Source organism: Leucopleurus acutus, assembly GCF_964270905.1.
Source record: "Leucopleurus acutus genome assembly, chromosome: 8".
Lineage (NCBI taxonomy): Eukaryota > Metazoa > Chordata > Mammalia > Artiodactyla > Delphinidae > Leucopleurus > Leucopleurus acutus.
The window spans coordinates 39682517-39697858 of NC_139151.1; the positions used below are offsets into that span (position 1 = coordinate 39682517).

The 15342-nt window shown below is 40.4% G+C and overlaps 1 protein-coding gene across 2 annotated transcripts in view; it reads right to left on the minus strand.

Moving 5' to 3' along the window:
• Window positions 1-882: 882 nt before the first annotated feature.
• Window positions 883-15342, minus strand: part of PIWIL4 (piwi like RNA-mediated gene silencing 4) — a gene marked incomplete at both ends in the record, with an annotated part of 40407 nt that continues 25947 nt past the window's right edge. For both annotated transcript variants that reach the window (XM_082845211.1, XM_082845210.1), the window contains 9 exons: window positions 883-999; window positions 1712-1859; window positions 1966-2091; window positions 3974-4127; window positions 5493-5563; window positions 7280-7383; window positions 8424-8624; window positions 12190-12262; window positions 14074-14258. In XM_082845211.1, the coding sequence (XP_082701337.1) occupies window positions 883-999; window positions 1712-1859; window positions 1966-2091; window positions 3974-4127; window positions 5493-5563; window positions 7280-7383; window positions 8424-8624; window positions 12190-12262; window positions 14074-14258 (1179 nt within the window). The remainder of the gene's footprint in view (window positions 1000-1711; window positions 1860-1965; window positions 2092-3973; window positions 4128-5492; window positions 5564-7279; window positions 7384-8423; window positions 8625-12189; window positions 12263-14073; window positions 14259-15342) is intronic.

Genomic DNA, 15342 nt, shown 5'->3' on the forward strand with positions numbered 1-15342 from the left:
GCAGGGTCTATGCACAGAGATGCCCTTAGGTGGGTAGATGGGATGGTAGCCTGTGCAAGTTCTCTCCTCATGGCGTCTGTCTTTTCTGTGCAGTAGGAAGCAAGGTCATCAATGAGAGCAGCTGCTACTAAGTGGAATAAAATTCCCTAAGAGAAATAAAAATCCCTAAGAGAACAAATGAAATCTGAAAAAGAATATATATATATATACATATATATATCACTGAATCACTTTGCTGTACACTTGAAACTAACACAACATTGTAAATTAACTATACTTCAATTTTCAAAAAGAGAGAATAAGTGAAATATTCATTTTTAGAAATATAACTCAAAGAGTGATGGTGAAGTGGTCTACTGGGTAAGAGTCTTTGCTGAAAACCCTTAAATAATGAAATTCACGTGAAATGCCAACTGAAATCTGAATAACAGTAAACACACATGTGATGCTCTGAATGTTCTTTATTTTCTAACAACTATTTAAACCACTCAACAAAACGCTCTGTAACATAATTTAAGAAAACTTCTGCAAATTTTAGTGTAGAAAGTAGACCCCGTTTGCCTACCATCAAAACATCATGCAAACATTTATTTTCTTAGAAGCTATTTAGCTTTGTAGTATTACTTTCAGATGATAGTACATTTTAATTCCGTACACCACAATGAGCATTCACTTCAAGCAAGTAACCTTTAAAATAAAACAACATACATTTCTTTTGAACCATTTCAGATTCAGTTATTTGGGGTTTTTTTCTTTTCCGTAAGTTAAAACTAAACTGAATATCCTTCCCCCAGTCACAGCCTCGAGCTCACGGCAGATTTGTACGAAGTATACCAACGACTCCTCAGAAACCTCCGCTAGGGATGCCCGTGGTTCATGTCATCACAGGTAGAAGAGAGAATTGGCTAATTCCAAACTTGGTTCTTTATGAGTGCTTTGTGCCACCAGAAAGGTCAGCTTGTGTGCATACTGACACGGGGCTGGAACACTGATTAGGCCCTGAGGAGGAAAAAGTATTGGTAATGATTAAGAGGATAACTTCCTCTTCAAAGTGATATTTTTTTCCTGAGTTTTTTCATCCACTAGTTTTATACACGATAGAATGTAAGTCAATTGGAACCAAACTCAATCAACAAAGGGCACCCTTTCTCCTGGGAACTTAAATTCACTTAGCAAGATGAGAGAGCAGAGAGGGCCAGTCTGGCTTCCCGGTGCTGGGACCTGCGAGCCACATGCTTAGGGCTGATCTAAGTTTCCTACAACTTGATGGTCCAAGGGGCTCAGAGCAAATCTTGACTTTGGACTTGGTGGGCAGCTCTGGGCCTAACGTATAGGAATACAGAACAGAGCCAAGCCTGTTACTTTCCCACCAGACACAACATCTGAGTTGTCTTCAATTGCCTCATCTGTAACTTGGAAATAACAATACCCTGACTTCCTCCCAGGCTGGCATAAGAAAATGTATATAATAAAGTCTTCTGGAAAAATTATCAACGCTAATGCATTATAGAGTTACTGCTATTTTATGCCTATGATAGACTGGGTTTCATCCACTGTGGACTTAAGAAGTCATTCATTCATTCATTCATCCCTCCTTTGTGGAAAATCAGGCATTGTGCCAGGGGTTGGGACACCACGGTGAATCGGGTGACAATTCCCTGGTAGGCACCTCGAGTACCACTCTGTACCTAAATAAACAGCTGTCACTTACTGGCCAGTTGTAGTAGAGGTGGCACAGTTTGAATGTGAGTCTCTGCATGTGGTCGGGCTTCAGGCCGTTGTCATCATAAATGACATTATAGTAGGTGGGATTAAGGGTTCCCCGACAGGCAACCCGGCTGATCAAGTAAAAGTCATACCTGAGGGGAAAAGAAGGACTGTGAGAAAGAAAGCTCGCAGAACAGGACCGAACCTGACCACACACAGTCAAAGCTTTGTTAAAAACGGATTTTCTAACAGACTTGCCATTCAGGCCGCGTTGCTACTGAATCCACGATGGTGCCAAGAGGTGGGTTCTGCAGAGTTCGGCCTGTTTCCATCAAGAATCGTGGCATGCACTTCTTCCTGACCACGATCACTGACAGTTTGGGGCTTGGAACAAGAGAGGCAAAATAATAAATAAATAAATATGGAGAGAACTAAACCAAGCCATGCAACTTTCTATTTATTTATATATATATTTTTGGTAATCTTAAAATGAAATAAATTGATCAGCGAAACATTGCAAAACAAAGAAAAATTACCCCCAATCTCCCCTCCCCCAGAGACACAAACAATTTTTTAAATCAAGGATTATCTTCATTTGTTGCAAAAGCGTGGTATGCTCAGTCATTTGACCAATTTATATCACTGAAGCGGGACAGGGGAGAATGGTTCACAGGACAATGAACTACAATCAGCACTTCTAAAGAAAGATTTTTCAGAATTATCCGTGGAGACAAGATTTTCTTCCCATTAGCAATCATCTCTATTTTCACCTTCACTCTTCTCAATTTCTGAATAGCAAAGGAAGAACCAGAAGTTCCTCTCACTCTTCAAATCAACGCTTCTGAATCCTGCAAAACACGCACCTGGGAGGATCGATGGACGGTCCACATACACATATGGCCCAAATGCTAAATGACCAAGTGTTAAGTCAGTATTTGGTAAAATCCAAATCCAAATATTCACCCATCATGGAAGAAACCTCTAGGATGCAAGGGTCACTGAAATTTCACTTTAAGTGTTTTAATTTTTTTTTTTTTTTTGGCGGTACGCGAACCTCTCACTGTTGTGGCCTCTCCCGTTGCGGAGCAAAGGCTCTGGACGCGCAGGCTCAGCGGCCATGGCTCAGGGGCCCAGCCGCTCTGCGGCATGTGGGATCTTCCCGGACCGGGGCACGAACACGTGTCCCCTGCATCGGCAGGCGGACCCTCAACCACTGCGCCACCAAGAAAGCCCTAAGTGTTTTAATTATTTTAAAAATATATTATTAATGTTTTCAATCTTGAAACTTTTTAAAAGTTGATGTTATAGTGCAGGAGAACTAACTCCTTAGCACCATCAGCTGCTAAATTTACTCCTGTGATCCCCAAATTGCATGGAGGTGATTCTTAATAAAATCTAACCCAAGGTCAGTGGGGAATGAGAAATTTTGGCTCTGATATTTTGGATACAGCTAAAGGTGGTTCTGCCTCCAAACTATGATTCTCTCCCTCCTTCCTGATGGTTACTAATGAGGTCAAGGCTCAGCTCCTTTGGGGTTCGTGGCTGCGACACTTTGGTTGACGGTGGTGATGACGGTGTAACCCTACAGACCAAGCTCTATGCACAACAGAATAAGCTGCTTTCTGAGGATTTTAAGAAGCCAATTTAAGATCGTCATCCTCCTCCATGTTCTAGTTCTAACATTTTTCTTGCACTTAACACTTGACACAGTCATGGAGGAAAATATACCAAGACATTGAATCTAGAAGTGTGACAGCAGAGCAAGGTACTTGGTGTTTAGCATGGTCTGATTTTCATATGTAGCCCAGCTTTCACAGCACACACACCACCCTCAGCACCTTCTGCAGACCTGAGCTGCACATCAGTGCCTGCAGGTCAGAGGCTTTTGCCCTGTGTGTTGATTTAGGCCTCAAATTTGAAACCACAGCTTGTTTTTTTCCCTAGCATGTTAATAGGTGTGAAGCATCTTCACCTGCCAGCAGCTCTGCAGGCTTCCTGCTGAATCTCAGGGTCAGGCACCCTGGAGGATTCCTGCCTTCTTCTGGTGCCCCGACCCAGGGCCCCCAAAAGCTCATACCACCCAGACTATTTACGTAATACCATCCCAACTACCCTCCAATCTAGGGTTGGTTGTACTTGCATAATGCAGAAATGCAGTGAAACTTAACTGCATGGAAAAAAAAAAGAGATGCTGGCATATAGTAATTTTAATAGTTGCGATGAATACGCTAGAACTGGAAGTGGGGGAAGGATACTAATTTGATACCTGGTATTTGAACTTGCTTCTGTCACACTGCTCAGTAGCTGTGGAACTTCATATTCAATGAGTGTTCTTAGCTGACCATCCCCTACACCGTCACGGTACACAATTATCCGTCCTGGCAAACCCTGGTTATGCTTGTACCATCTGTTCAGTGCCCCTGCAGGATTTGGTGTTAGTAAGAAAAGAATGACTTGCTTGAAGCCAACAAAGAATAACATTCCCATATATTTCAACATTTAAATAGCTTGCTAGTTCAGACCATGATAAGACAGGGTAATACCTAATTTGGGTTGTATTTGCAATAATATAAAAATGGATACCTTTCCAGAACATTCCTGCAACTCTGCTATTTAAGGAATCATTATGGTTTCTACGGCATAATGTATTCTCAAACTTAGCATATCTCTTTAGTAAAATTTTAATATTTAAGCAATAAATTAAAATTTAATTCATGCAATAGACATACAAATTTGCCAAACCCATATTAATACTAATTTAGTTTCTTTAAATCTATAAATCCTCTCAATAAGGACAGACTGGATAATTTTATGTAAATTTCTTCTCTAATAAGCATAAATATGAAAACATAAGGAAACGATTTGGCTGTTCCTCTAAAAGCATCTCTTCACGTGGATTCACCCATCACTCTCGCTGACAATATGAACTCTGAAAAATGTCCCCTCGCTCTAAGAAATTGCCTGAAGAGCAGAGACCAGACAGTGACTCCTGCCCAACAGGAGCTTTTCATAACTGCTACTAAGGTTTTGAAGTGAGGGGAAAGTAATATGATAAAATATTTCTTTTCATGCATATACGGCACCATTGTTTTAGGAGAGTTTATTGCCCAGGAAATTCATTTGTTTGATAGAAGATGACCGTATATGTAAGCCCACGACCAAAATATGTCATCAAATTCACCTTTTTTGGAAACAAATATTTATGACCCCCCAAAGTTTATAGTTGGGACGATGCAAATCAGGGAGTGATTTGCACAGGTCACAATGCTAGGGAATGACCAAGCCAGATTCAGACCAGGGTTGGAAAGGGCATGGGAACCCCAGACCCCCTCTTTCTACTGCATCCCATTGTAAGGAGGGCACCCTCCCCATCTGCTGCCTTTCCCATCTTCTCCTGCCACGCCACACTTGATGTGTCAGCATCCCCATCCCAGTCCCAAAAGCTTCTCTCCTATTTCTAGACCTAATGCTGGTCTGTCATAATCCTTGCTCCTCCAGGGTAGGTTTATCCTGACCTTCAAACTGCTTGCAAGAGCCACCAGCAGCTGCAAACTTTTTTTCCTCCGGGCTTTTAGTTTATCACACACAGACACAAATGTAAATTCGACAGAGCCTGTCTGTTAGCTTGAGTCAGGCCACAACTTCAGGGTCTCCTACTGGGTGGCAGTCAACTCAGGCAGGCTTGAGAAGTCTGTTTCCACCTGTCTGGTCTGCTAGAGGCTTATGAATTTGGGGTCTGAAAGAACAGTGCTTGGAGCCCACCCCCATTGTTACACTTTCAGTACCAGTCATGAAAACTTTTAAGCAATCTGCAACATCAGCCGTTGTTCTCTGAAGCATACAGCGGGAGAACCATCTAAAGTAAGCAAAGAACAAAAGTAAAGTTCAGTTTCAAAATTCCTATTCTAAGCATGCATTAGTATTAAGAAATAGACATAAGTAAATTAATGTTCATAATTTTATATACACTGTATGATTACAATTATATTAAAATGCTCTCCCTCACTGCCCCCCGCCAAATAAAATTTATTGATACGAGAAACTAAAGCACAGTGCTAGCATCAGACGTCTCTGGGTTCAAATCCTGGCTGGTATACTCACCAGCTATGTGACTTTTTTATGTGAACCTAAGCCTCAGTTTCCTCATTTGTGCCAAGGAAATTTGGAAGATAGTAAGGTAGTTAGTACCTCATATGGCTGTAAAAATTAAACTAGATAATATATGTAAAGTACTTAGCACAGCACTTGGTACATAATAAGCATTGATAAATAGAGGCCACTACATTATTATTATAAGGGAATTTATTAGTTTAGCAGATCTACTTTAAAAATATTCAAAGATTTCTCAAGCATAAACTTCATTTCTATAGGTAAGCTTTTGGGAATTGAAATCTTAACATGATTAACTTATTTAGATTTCAGAAGCAAGTTCTCTTGCTTAAAAGCACTTGGAAAATGAAGATCATGACTTAGTGGTATATATGTGTCCACATTATTCCAGTTCTCTAAATCTGTGCAATAATAATGATGCAATTAGAAATGCTGCTAACAAGCCGGAAGTCCCTTATGTGCTTGATTAAGGAAGTGACATACAGAACAGGGATCTCATACAACCTGGGCTGAAGTCAGGGGCACGCAGTTACATTACTGCTTTTCCTGTCTCCCACAATCCCCAATATATATCTGATCACAATTTAGAGGAGTAAATCACATAGCTTAATTCTAGGAAGAAAACATGGTTCAAAACAGCCTCAAAACACATTGTTTAGTTACGAATATTGAAACACTTCTAAGAACTACAATTTAACATGTACTATGAGTCAATGCTTAATGTGTTATCCCTCATCCTTGCCTATGTTTTTTTTTGTTGTTTTTTTTTTGGCGGTACGCGGGCCTCTCACTGCTGTGGCCTCTCCGTTGCGGAGCACAGGCTCCGGACGCACAGGCTCAGCGGCCATGGCTCACGGGTCCAGCCGCTCCGCGGCATGTGGGATCTTCCCGGACCGGGGCACGAACCCGTGTCCCCTGCATCGGCAGGCGGACTCTCAACCACTGCGCCACCAGGGAAGCCCCTTGCCTATGTTTTTGATAGCTGTGTAAACAACTACCACATCAAGTTTCTGCGAGCATTAAAAACAACAATAACAGCAAGCATGTCTTGAGCATTTACCGTAATAGGTAAGTGACAGATCAGGATATAAATCCAGGCAATCTGATTCTCAACTGCTTGACATCGTGTATGTAAACTTCCTAGTATGGAGCCCAATACAGTGCAGGTGTTCAGAAAACAAATGCACAAGAATTTCTACAAGGCCATCATTTGGGGAATATGATTTGCATACGAGCAATAGCTTGTCCTAATGTATGTATAAAAATAGTTTTTTAATGAACTACATTTTACCCCAATATTATCCATCACATTTATAGATGTAAGTATAATTTATGACCATAAGTGTCCATATTTTAAAAATGAGTGAAGAATACAAACTATTCCTTTCTGTAAAGTCTTTAGTTAAACCACAAGTAATAGTCTAAATAACTGAAGAATATGTTAGGGTAATTTTAAAAGTACCTGGTGATTCTGGGGTTAATACTGGCCACAAATCCAACCACCACCATTCCCTGGTTGAATGCATCTTTACAGACATCAATACCAACCACCATCAGGGACTTTAACTGTAAAATTAAAATTTTTCATGATTTAATGGAATGAGGTGTTTTCCCAAGCAATGATGTGTTATGAAGTTTTTAAAAGACTGTCCCTAGTTATTGAATTATTTAAGTTAAGCTATGTGCCAGGGAGATCAAGGTCGAGATGAGGCAGATTATTAAACCAGAAACCAGAGAAACTTAAAGATGAAGGGAATAATAAGAACCTGCTTCAAAGAAAAACAAAAAGCAAAAAGATGGAGGGAACAATATAGTACATACTTTGCTTAAGAGACTCATTGTAATAGAAAATGGCCACCATCCTTTATGGGGGTGGGCAAGGGCCATCAGTGGCTCAAGAGATCCTGGTAAAGTGGCCCGTCCATTTCTCCCCTGTCTCGAGGCTGAAGGAATCTGAAGGGAAATTCCATTCCCCATTCTTCAGCTCTCTAAGGAATCCTCACTTGTCTATGTCCTCCAGGAGGGGCAGCTGGGGGTAACCTTGTACATCCTGGTTAAGGGAATAGGCAACATTCCCTCATTCCTCACCCTCCTCACTTCCTCCCATGGTGGCCATAGTTCAGGAAAGAGGAGAAGATTTTCTCAGTTCCCAACACGACTTGGAGGTTTGTATCACAGGCTCTGCCGGTTCCCCAAGCTCTAGTGGGGGCGTCCCATCCAGGGTTCAAGGCTACTCTGCAAAGTATCACCCTGCTGAAAGCAGGTAAAGGCAGAGGCCATGGAGCACAGATTTTAAACCACGGCTGGGAGGCTCCAAATCAAGTGCCTCAAGTCGATGCCAAACTAGATTCTCTTTCACGAGAGATTCTGTTGTTAGCTTAACCGAAGCTCCATGAGAACAGGGGCCACGCCTCACCTTCTGGATACCCTCCCAGTGGCTGGTGTAACGGAGCCCAGAGCAGACAAACATACAACCCACCAACCCAACAAACAAAGCAAGTATTTCTAGGATCACGTGAAAAGATCTCCTCCCACTTTGATTTAATTTTTAAAATTCATTAATAGATAGATTGATGACTAAAAGAAAAAGAGTGACGGTTCCTCACAGGGATCTCCACAGCCCACAGCTCGCCTCCGAGTTTACAGGTCATCTGCAAGGCAATCCTGGTGGCGACGCTCATCAACATTCCCTGTTTATTCAACGTCTGAGCAAGCACACACTGGCTGGGGACTGGGCAGTCGGAGCTCAAATATTTTTTAATGGAATCATAATAGCTATTCTGATTAGAAGGCAGAATACACATTACCTGAAAGTCAAAAAAAAAAACAGAAGAAAAGAAAGTTCATTTACTTATGTTCAGAGGAAGCTTTAAAAAAACACGAATATATGGATGCAAACATCTTTTGCCCTTAAGTTCCCAAGAAGCAAACATTAACATCCCCACAGTTCTTCTCTTTTTTATGATTTTTTTTGTTTGGCCACACCACACAGCTTGCAGTATCTTAGTTCCCTGACCAGGGATTGAGCATGGGCCACGGCAGTGAAAGCAGCAAGTCTTAACCACTGGACCACCAGGGAATTGCCCCTACAGTCCTTCTCTTAAATGGCCTTTAAAGAGCAATGAATCTAAGCCATTTGAAATGCCTTCTCATCAGCCATCCACTCTGCAAAGCCTCCCTCCAACCCTACCACTTCCCTTGGCTCTTCCTTCCTCCTTGCTTCTCTGCCAATCTGATTCTGCCAGTCTCCTCAAATTCCCTTCCATCCCAGCTCTTCCTCCAGCTGCCTCCCTTACTGCAGTGATCCTTCCCTGTAGCTCTCCAGCTATCATCCCCACTGCCTCCTCCCCAACTTCATCCACAGATAAGCAAAGTGGAGAATTAGCTTAAATTGTGGTCTTTTTCCCATTAAGCGCTGGACAGGCAAAATAAAAGGAAGAAGCAACAACACATCTTTTGTTAACATGGACTTGAGTGTAAGGTGTGCGGGGAGGGAAAATAAGGAAAAAGAAGCTTCAGGTGCTCTGGTATTTTTAAATTCCACCCTTCTCTCTCACTGCCTCTACTTCCCATCAAGTACTTCCCTCACAGAAGGACCTCTCCTGGCCTAACTCCATCTCCTTCCTATGTTTTATTCTCTACTTTCAAAACACCCAAATTACAGAAAAGATAGGCACTGTCATAATTAACAGAAAACAACGTGATTTTTTTCACCTATAGGACCGTTCATTATCATAATGTCAAGGGCTAAAATTATTTACACTTAATTATATAAAGTTGGGAAAAATATTTTTAAATTATCAGCAAAATTCTCTTAGGGGGGTTTCCTGCCTTCCATCCCATGAGTCTGGGGCTAAGCAAGGTAGGTGGAAGAACAAGGAATAGCCCAATGGGGACCAGGACCAAAAGAAGGTGGGAGTCAAGTGAGACTGGTTACACACCACGGATAAAGAAGTGAGTATGCGGAGAATAATAAGGGCCATGTTTCTCACTATTAGAGAGATAAGGTACAAATATGGAAAGGGGGAACACTTTCCTGTGGCACTGGGTTGCAACTGGAGGCGTGAACACGTTTTTAATCTTTAAAATTTTAATAAAATATTTTAATATATACATAACTACATATAGTAATAAAATGGATGCAAGTGTGTATATATATATATATGCACACACATACATATACATATTTCTTAGCTTTGCCCATTGGGAAAGCCTAGGGGCAGTGACACCCCAGTAGCAAATAAACACACCCAGTGCCCAGATCTTGGTTTCTAAATACTGTTCTCTACCAAAAGGAATCAGGGCTCATTGGGAAAACATATGATTCTAGAGTTCGACAGCAAAACTTAGATTAACCTGGAATGTCTTATTGTGCCAGACAGTAAGGAATTGTTCCAAGAAAGTTGGGAAGGTGTCAAAAAGACACACAAGTCAGCTTGAATGGGGCTCCCACTGGCAAAACCAAGGACAATTTGGATATAGAAATAAATAACAGTAGTGATAGACTATAAGCTGGTAAATAAAATAGGAATCCATGAATCCATACTGATGTAAATAAGTGAACAAACAAACAAATGGGAAGAAGAGAAAGCTCTTCCTTATAATGCCAACTAATAATTATAGAAGGAAGTACAAAATTAGAAAGCCACCATGTGGCCACCATCAGAGTAGTAATGGGTTCAGACAAGAATTATCAATGGATTCTAAAACTAGTAGGAAAAGTCTGATGAAGAACAGGATATTTTCATAGTCTCAAAGTATCTCCCTACCAAAAAAATAAAGAAAAAAACCTGATTAATTACAAAGAGAAAAAGTGTAACTTTACAATGGAGAAAATTGACAGAAACCATCTCAATCAATGGAGTCCCCCCTGGTAAGATGCAGTAAGAACACAGAATCATTGCTGTGATACTCCTGCCAAAAGTGCATAACCTGAATTTAATCCTAAGGAAACATTAGACAAACCCAAATTGAGGGACATTATATAAAATAACTGCTTTATGCTCTTCAAAACTGGAAGGTCATCAAAGTCAAGGGAATACTAGGGAACTGCTACAGACTGAAGGAGAGATGAAAGAGACAGGGAAACTAAGGGCAACATATTAGATCCTTTTAACAGAGAAGACATTTGGGGGACAAATGGGGAAATATGAGTGGAGTCTGTGGATTAGCTAGTTGTACCGCTCCCTGATTTTGATGATTGTTCTATGGTTCCATAGGAGAGTGGTCTTGTTTGTACGAAATGTGTGCAAATGTATTTTTTAAAAGGTAATGGGCATCACTCCTGTAACTTACAATCAGATGGTTCAGGAAAAAAATAGGATAGATAGGAAGGGAGGGAGGGAGGGAGGGAGGTGGAAAATGATAGAAAATCATAAATAAAATGTCAAAAATTGGGGAATCTGGGTGAATAGTATATTACAGTTCTTTGTACTATTCCTGCAACTTTTCTGTTAGCTTGATTTTACTTTTTAAAGTGAAAAATAAATGCTCTTAGGATGATAACTTCCTGTATTATAACATCCTTAGGGGCCATTTTTTGTGGAAACAAAGAGATAGCTAAGCTGCTTTGCATGCACTATGAATAGGAAAGTTGCGAGTTGGGATGAATGAGCTAGGGGGGTCAGACAGGAGATGGGACAGAAAAGCACTGCAGTACTGTGGGAGACTGAGAGAACATTTCCAAGAAATAGGAATGATTAAGAGATTTTTTAAGAAAGGGATGTCAATTTTAACTTGTCTGGAATGTTGACATGTGATATAACCATGCCTTGGCCCCAAACGCTCAGCAAAGTCAGATACATCACACACACACAGGACACACACATACACCAACACACACACACATACCACACGCACACACACACACAATACTTTGGGAAATGAAGCAATTGTGGGTGTCCCTCAGGGTGATGCAATGCAGGAGGAAAAGGCACCCATGAAAGCGGGCAAGAATTCAGAGGAGGCAGGGACATGGGGCCATAGGTGACATGGAAACACTTAAACCTTCCAAGAATCTCCTGAAACAATGGGGAGAACACAGGGTGCCCCAACACTTATGGGATAAGATGGGAGTCAATTTATCTTAAATCTTGAGTAAAAGATGATCCTCCCAGTAAGTTGGAAAATATGTAGACATCCAAGAGGCTGATACAGGAGTAACAAAAAGTATTTAAAAATTAATATTAGAAACATGAAAGGAAAACAAAATATTGATTAAAATATCAAGATAAATACTTTCTTGGGTGCTTGGGGAAATGCACAGCAATTTGCAAACAGATCATGGGAGAACATGTTCAAATTCCTTCTTTCAAGGCTATTAGATATGAAGAAAAAATTAAAATTATACCTCAAGAATTATCCTATACTTACCAACTGAACCTCAGGATCAACATATTTCTGTATAGCGTGAAGAAATGCAGCTGGATTTTCTTGTACTTTTATGCTACAGAAAAAAAATTAATTTTGAAAATGCATAGTTCCCTTCTTAGTAGCACATAATCATATAGAACTAAAAATAATATTAGTTGATTTTTATAACAGACTATAATTTAAGGAAAAAATCATTAAAGTGAAAGCTTTTGAGTCTAAACTTGCTTCTCCCATACGTGATACACCAGCAACATTTCATTACCATTTTTATTAACTTAAAAAATAGTTTGGTGAAAAATGAAATTTTCTCCATTGTATAGAGTCCCTACAGATGCTATTTGAACAATTCTGTTGTTCAAAATGGAGTTGAAAGTGAACTTCTGAAACACAAGTCGCAATATCAAATGACTGAAACAGAGTTCAAGTTAAACTGGGATTAACAATTCTCTAATTCTGAATCTCCCTGGGAACTTTAAAATAAAAATCATTAGGTTAATGAGATCAAGATGTTCAGTTAATCTGTATGATTCATACTAAAACCTTCCTTTTTTCCTTAATGGCACACTGTGTGGAGCCTGAAATATTTAGCCATAATCAATCAATCAGTGGACAAGTATCAATACTTATCAATTATCAGTTCTGTGGTTACATTATATTAGGGGCCAGATGCTACAGAAAAAAATGGCCACGGAGAAGAATTTTTAGATCTGTTTTCTTGACATAGGTTCAGCCTCTCATATGTAAATATAATGGGACTTTCCCAATACCCAGTGGCCTTTTGAAAGTTGACCAGCAGGTGGCAGGACCACTGTCTGCCGCTTGCGGGTTCTAACAGGAGTGGCCAGCAACGTTGTTTCAGATGGAAGAAAACCTACACATATAAATCTAGTAAGTAAATGGATACTTCATAGGGAAAAAAAAGGATGGGCTAAAATATGAGCTTTCAAATAAAACAGGCCAAGGACCAAACATGGGCATGGGCTTGTTGGAATTTGGGTGAGAAAGAGCCTATGATGCCAGCCCAGGTTCCGGGACTGTGGCTTCTTTCATGAATCTTTTCCTGCCTTATTACCTCATGGGTTAAGAGAAATTAGAGCAGGTGAAACTCAAACCAGGCGATTTGTTAACAGATTTGATAAGAGAAGAATTCTATACTACAGTGTAAAATGAGACTTTGGGAACAGCTATGGTTTTCAACAATGCTTATGCTGCTGATGTAATTAATTAGTAACCATGTGTTTAAAGAATAACTTCCCACCCTGCCAATTTAGGACATTTGCACCTCCACTACAACAAAGAAAAAGAAGTATCTGTTGCTCTTTTTTATGCATAGCGAGCTCAATGAAGTAAGGTATGACCAACTTTACGGCTTTTCTAAAGCAAAACAATATTCGACTTTGAGCGTGGCTGTATGTGAATGGATCCCTTATTAAATTGAAAGCATCATATTTACCTCATCCCATGCAAATAGCATAGCAGGAAATGCAACATTTATTTGTTAATATCCTGTTTGCTGTTCAGTTTTATAAGTAAGTGATATGGAAGAATTAAGAAAAGAAACTGAGGAGGCACTATATGGATTTATTAAGGATTTATACCCCAACTAGTACTGGAAAGACGCTGAGCTAATGAGAGTACTGCCTAGGAAGAACTATGAAAATAAAGTTTTATAAAGACCAACATAAAATACATTTCAAGTGGATAAAAATTTAATCATTGCCAAATCTATCTACTTATAACTGCTTGGCATTCTACGTTAGGAAACTTTACTGACATTAAAAAAAAAAAACACTTTTGTAGCTATATCAGCCATCATCTCCTATCTTTTAACCAAACCAAATTAATATGTGAAAAAAGTTGGGATGATTTTCTGCATCTTCTCACATTTTGGGGTGGTTCACATTAAATCCTATGGGCCTTCCAACTCTTCTCAAGCAGTTCAAAAAGCTCTCCGTCACACGTTCAGCTCTGTTGCTACACATAACCAACCATTTATTCAAAGACTGCGCACTTAAAATCTTGCAAGTTCGCATATCCTTGGACCAGTCAGCTGCAGACACAGGTTGACACTGAGAAAAATAATGATTGTGAAAGGGTTGAACAAATTTACTCAGAGAACAATTAAATAAAAAAGACAGTGTGGAAATAGTTCGTATTTGTCATAACAGAACTATTTAGTACAGTCTGCTATTCTCAGACTTAAAACACAGATACAAGCACTGCACATCTGAACACAACGCATGTGCTTCCTGGGAGTGGACGTACCGCAGCATCATCCCAGGTTAGCCGTTCCTTGCCTGCAGATCCTTGGCAAGTCCCTTTACTTCACGGGGCTCTGCTGTGGGCAAGGAAAGGTGCCTGGTTCAAATCTCTAGGTTCCCTTCCAGCTCTAAAAGTCTACGACCTTTACTATGAATGTAAAAGCCAGGCTACTGGCTGTCCAGTTTGGTCTCCTTGCTTTAGGTACCTAGATATCTCAAATAGAAAATGCTGATGACTGACACAATGCAGGTCATCATACTGAAACTAACAAACCCTACAATTAAAGACTATACATTATGCCAAGAGTAGATACGTCTAGGAGCAAAGTTGAGGCCAGGACACAAGCTCCTTTCTCATTCTTTGGAAGGTTCCCCAGATGACCAGGAAAAACAAGCTCCCTGCCTTGAAGAGGGGAGACTTCAGACTGGTCCCTAGCCTTCTGTTTATATCCATGGACTGGAATCAAATGGAAATGTTCTTGGTGTGGTAAACCAGGAAGAGTCACTGTTAGAATTTAAAAAAACACTGCAATCTAATCTCTTGCTACTGAAAGTGTTGCCTTGTAGCAGCATGGCTATCTCCCGAGAGCTCGTTAGAAATGCAGAGTCCTGGGCCCAATCCCAGACCCACTGAATCAGAATCTGCATGTTAACAAGTTCCCCAGTGATTCATCTGCACATTACCGTTTAAGAAGCATTCCAATTCCCTTGTTTTACAGGTTCCAAAGACATGGCTGAAAAGGGTGATGGAGCCAGTTGGTGGCACTGAAGGTTTAGAATACTGCTTTTGTCTTTGCAACCAGGGCCCTTTCCAGCAAGCACTCTGACTTCCAGGCCCCAGCCAATCTCACGGTGGCCAGGCAGGGACTCAACTTCAGGAAGCAACCTTAGC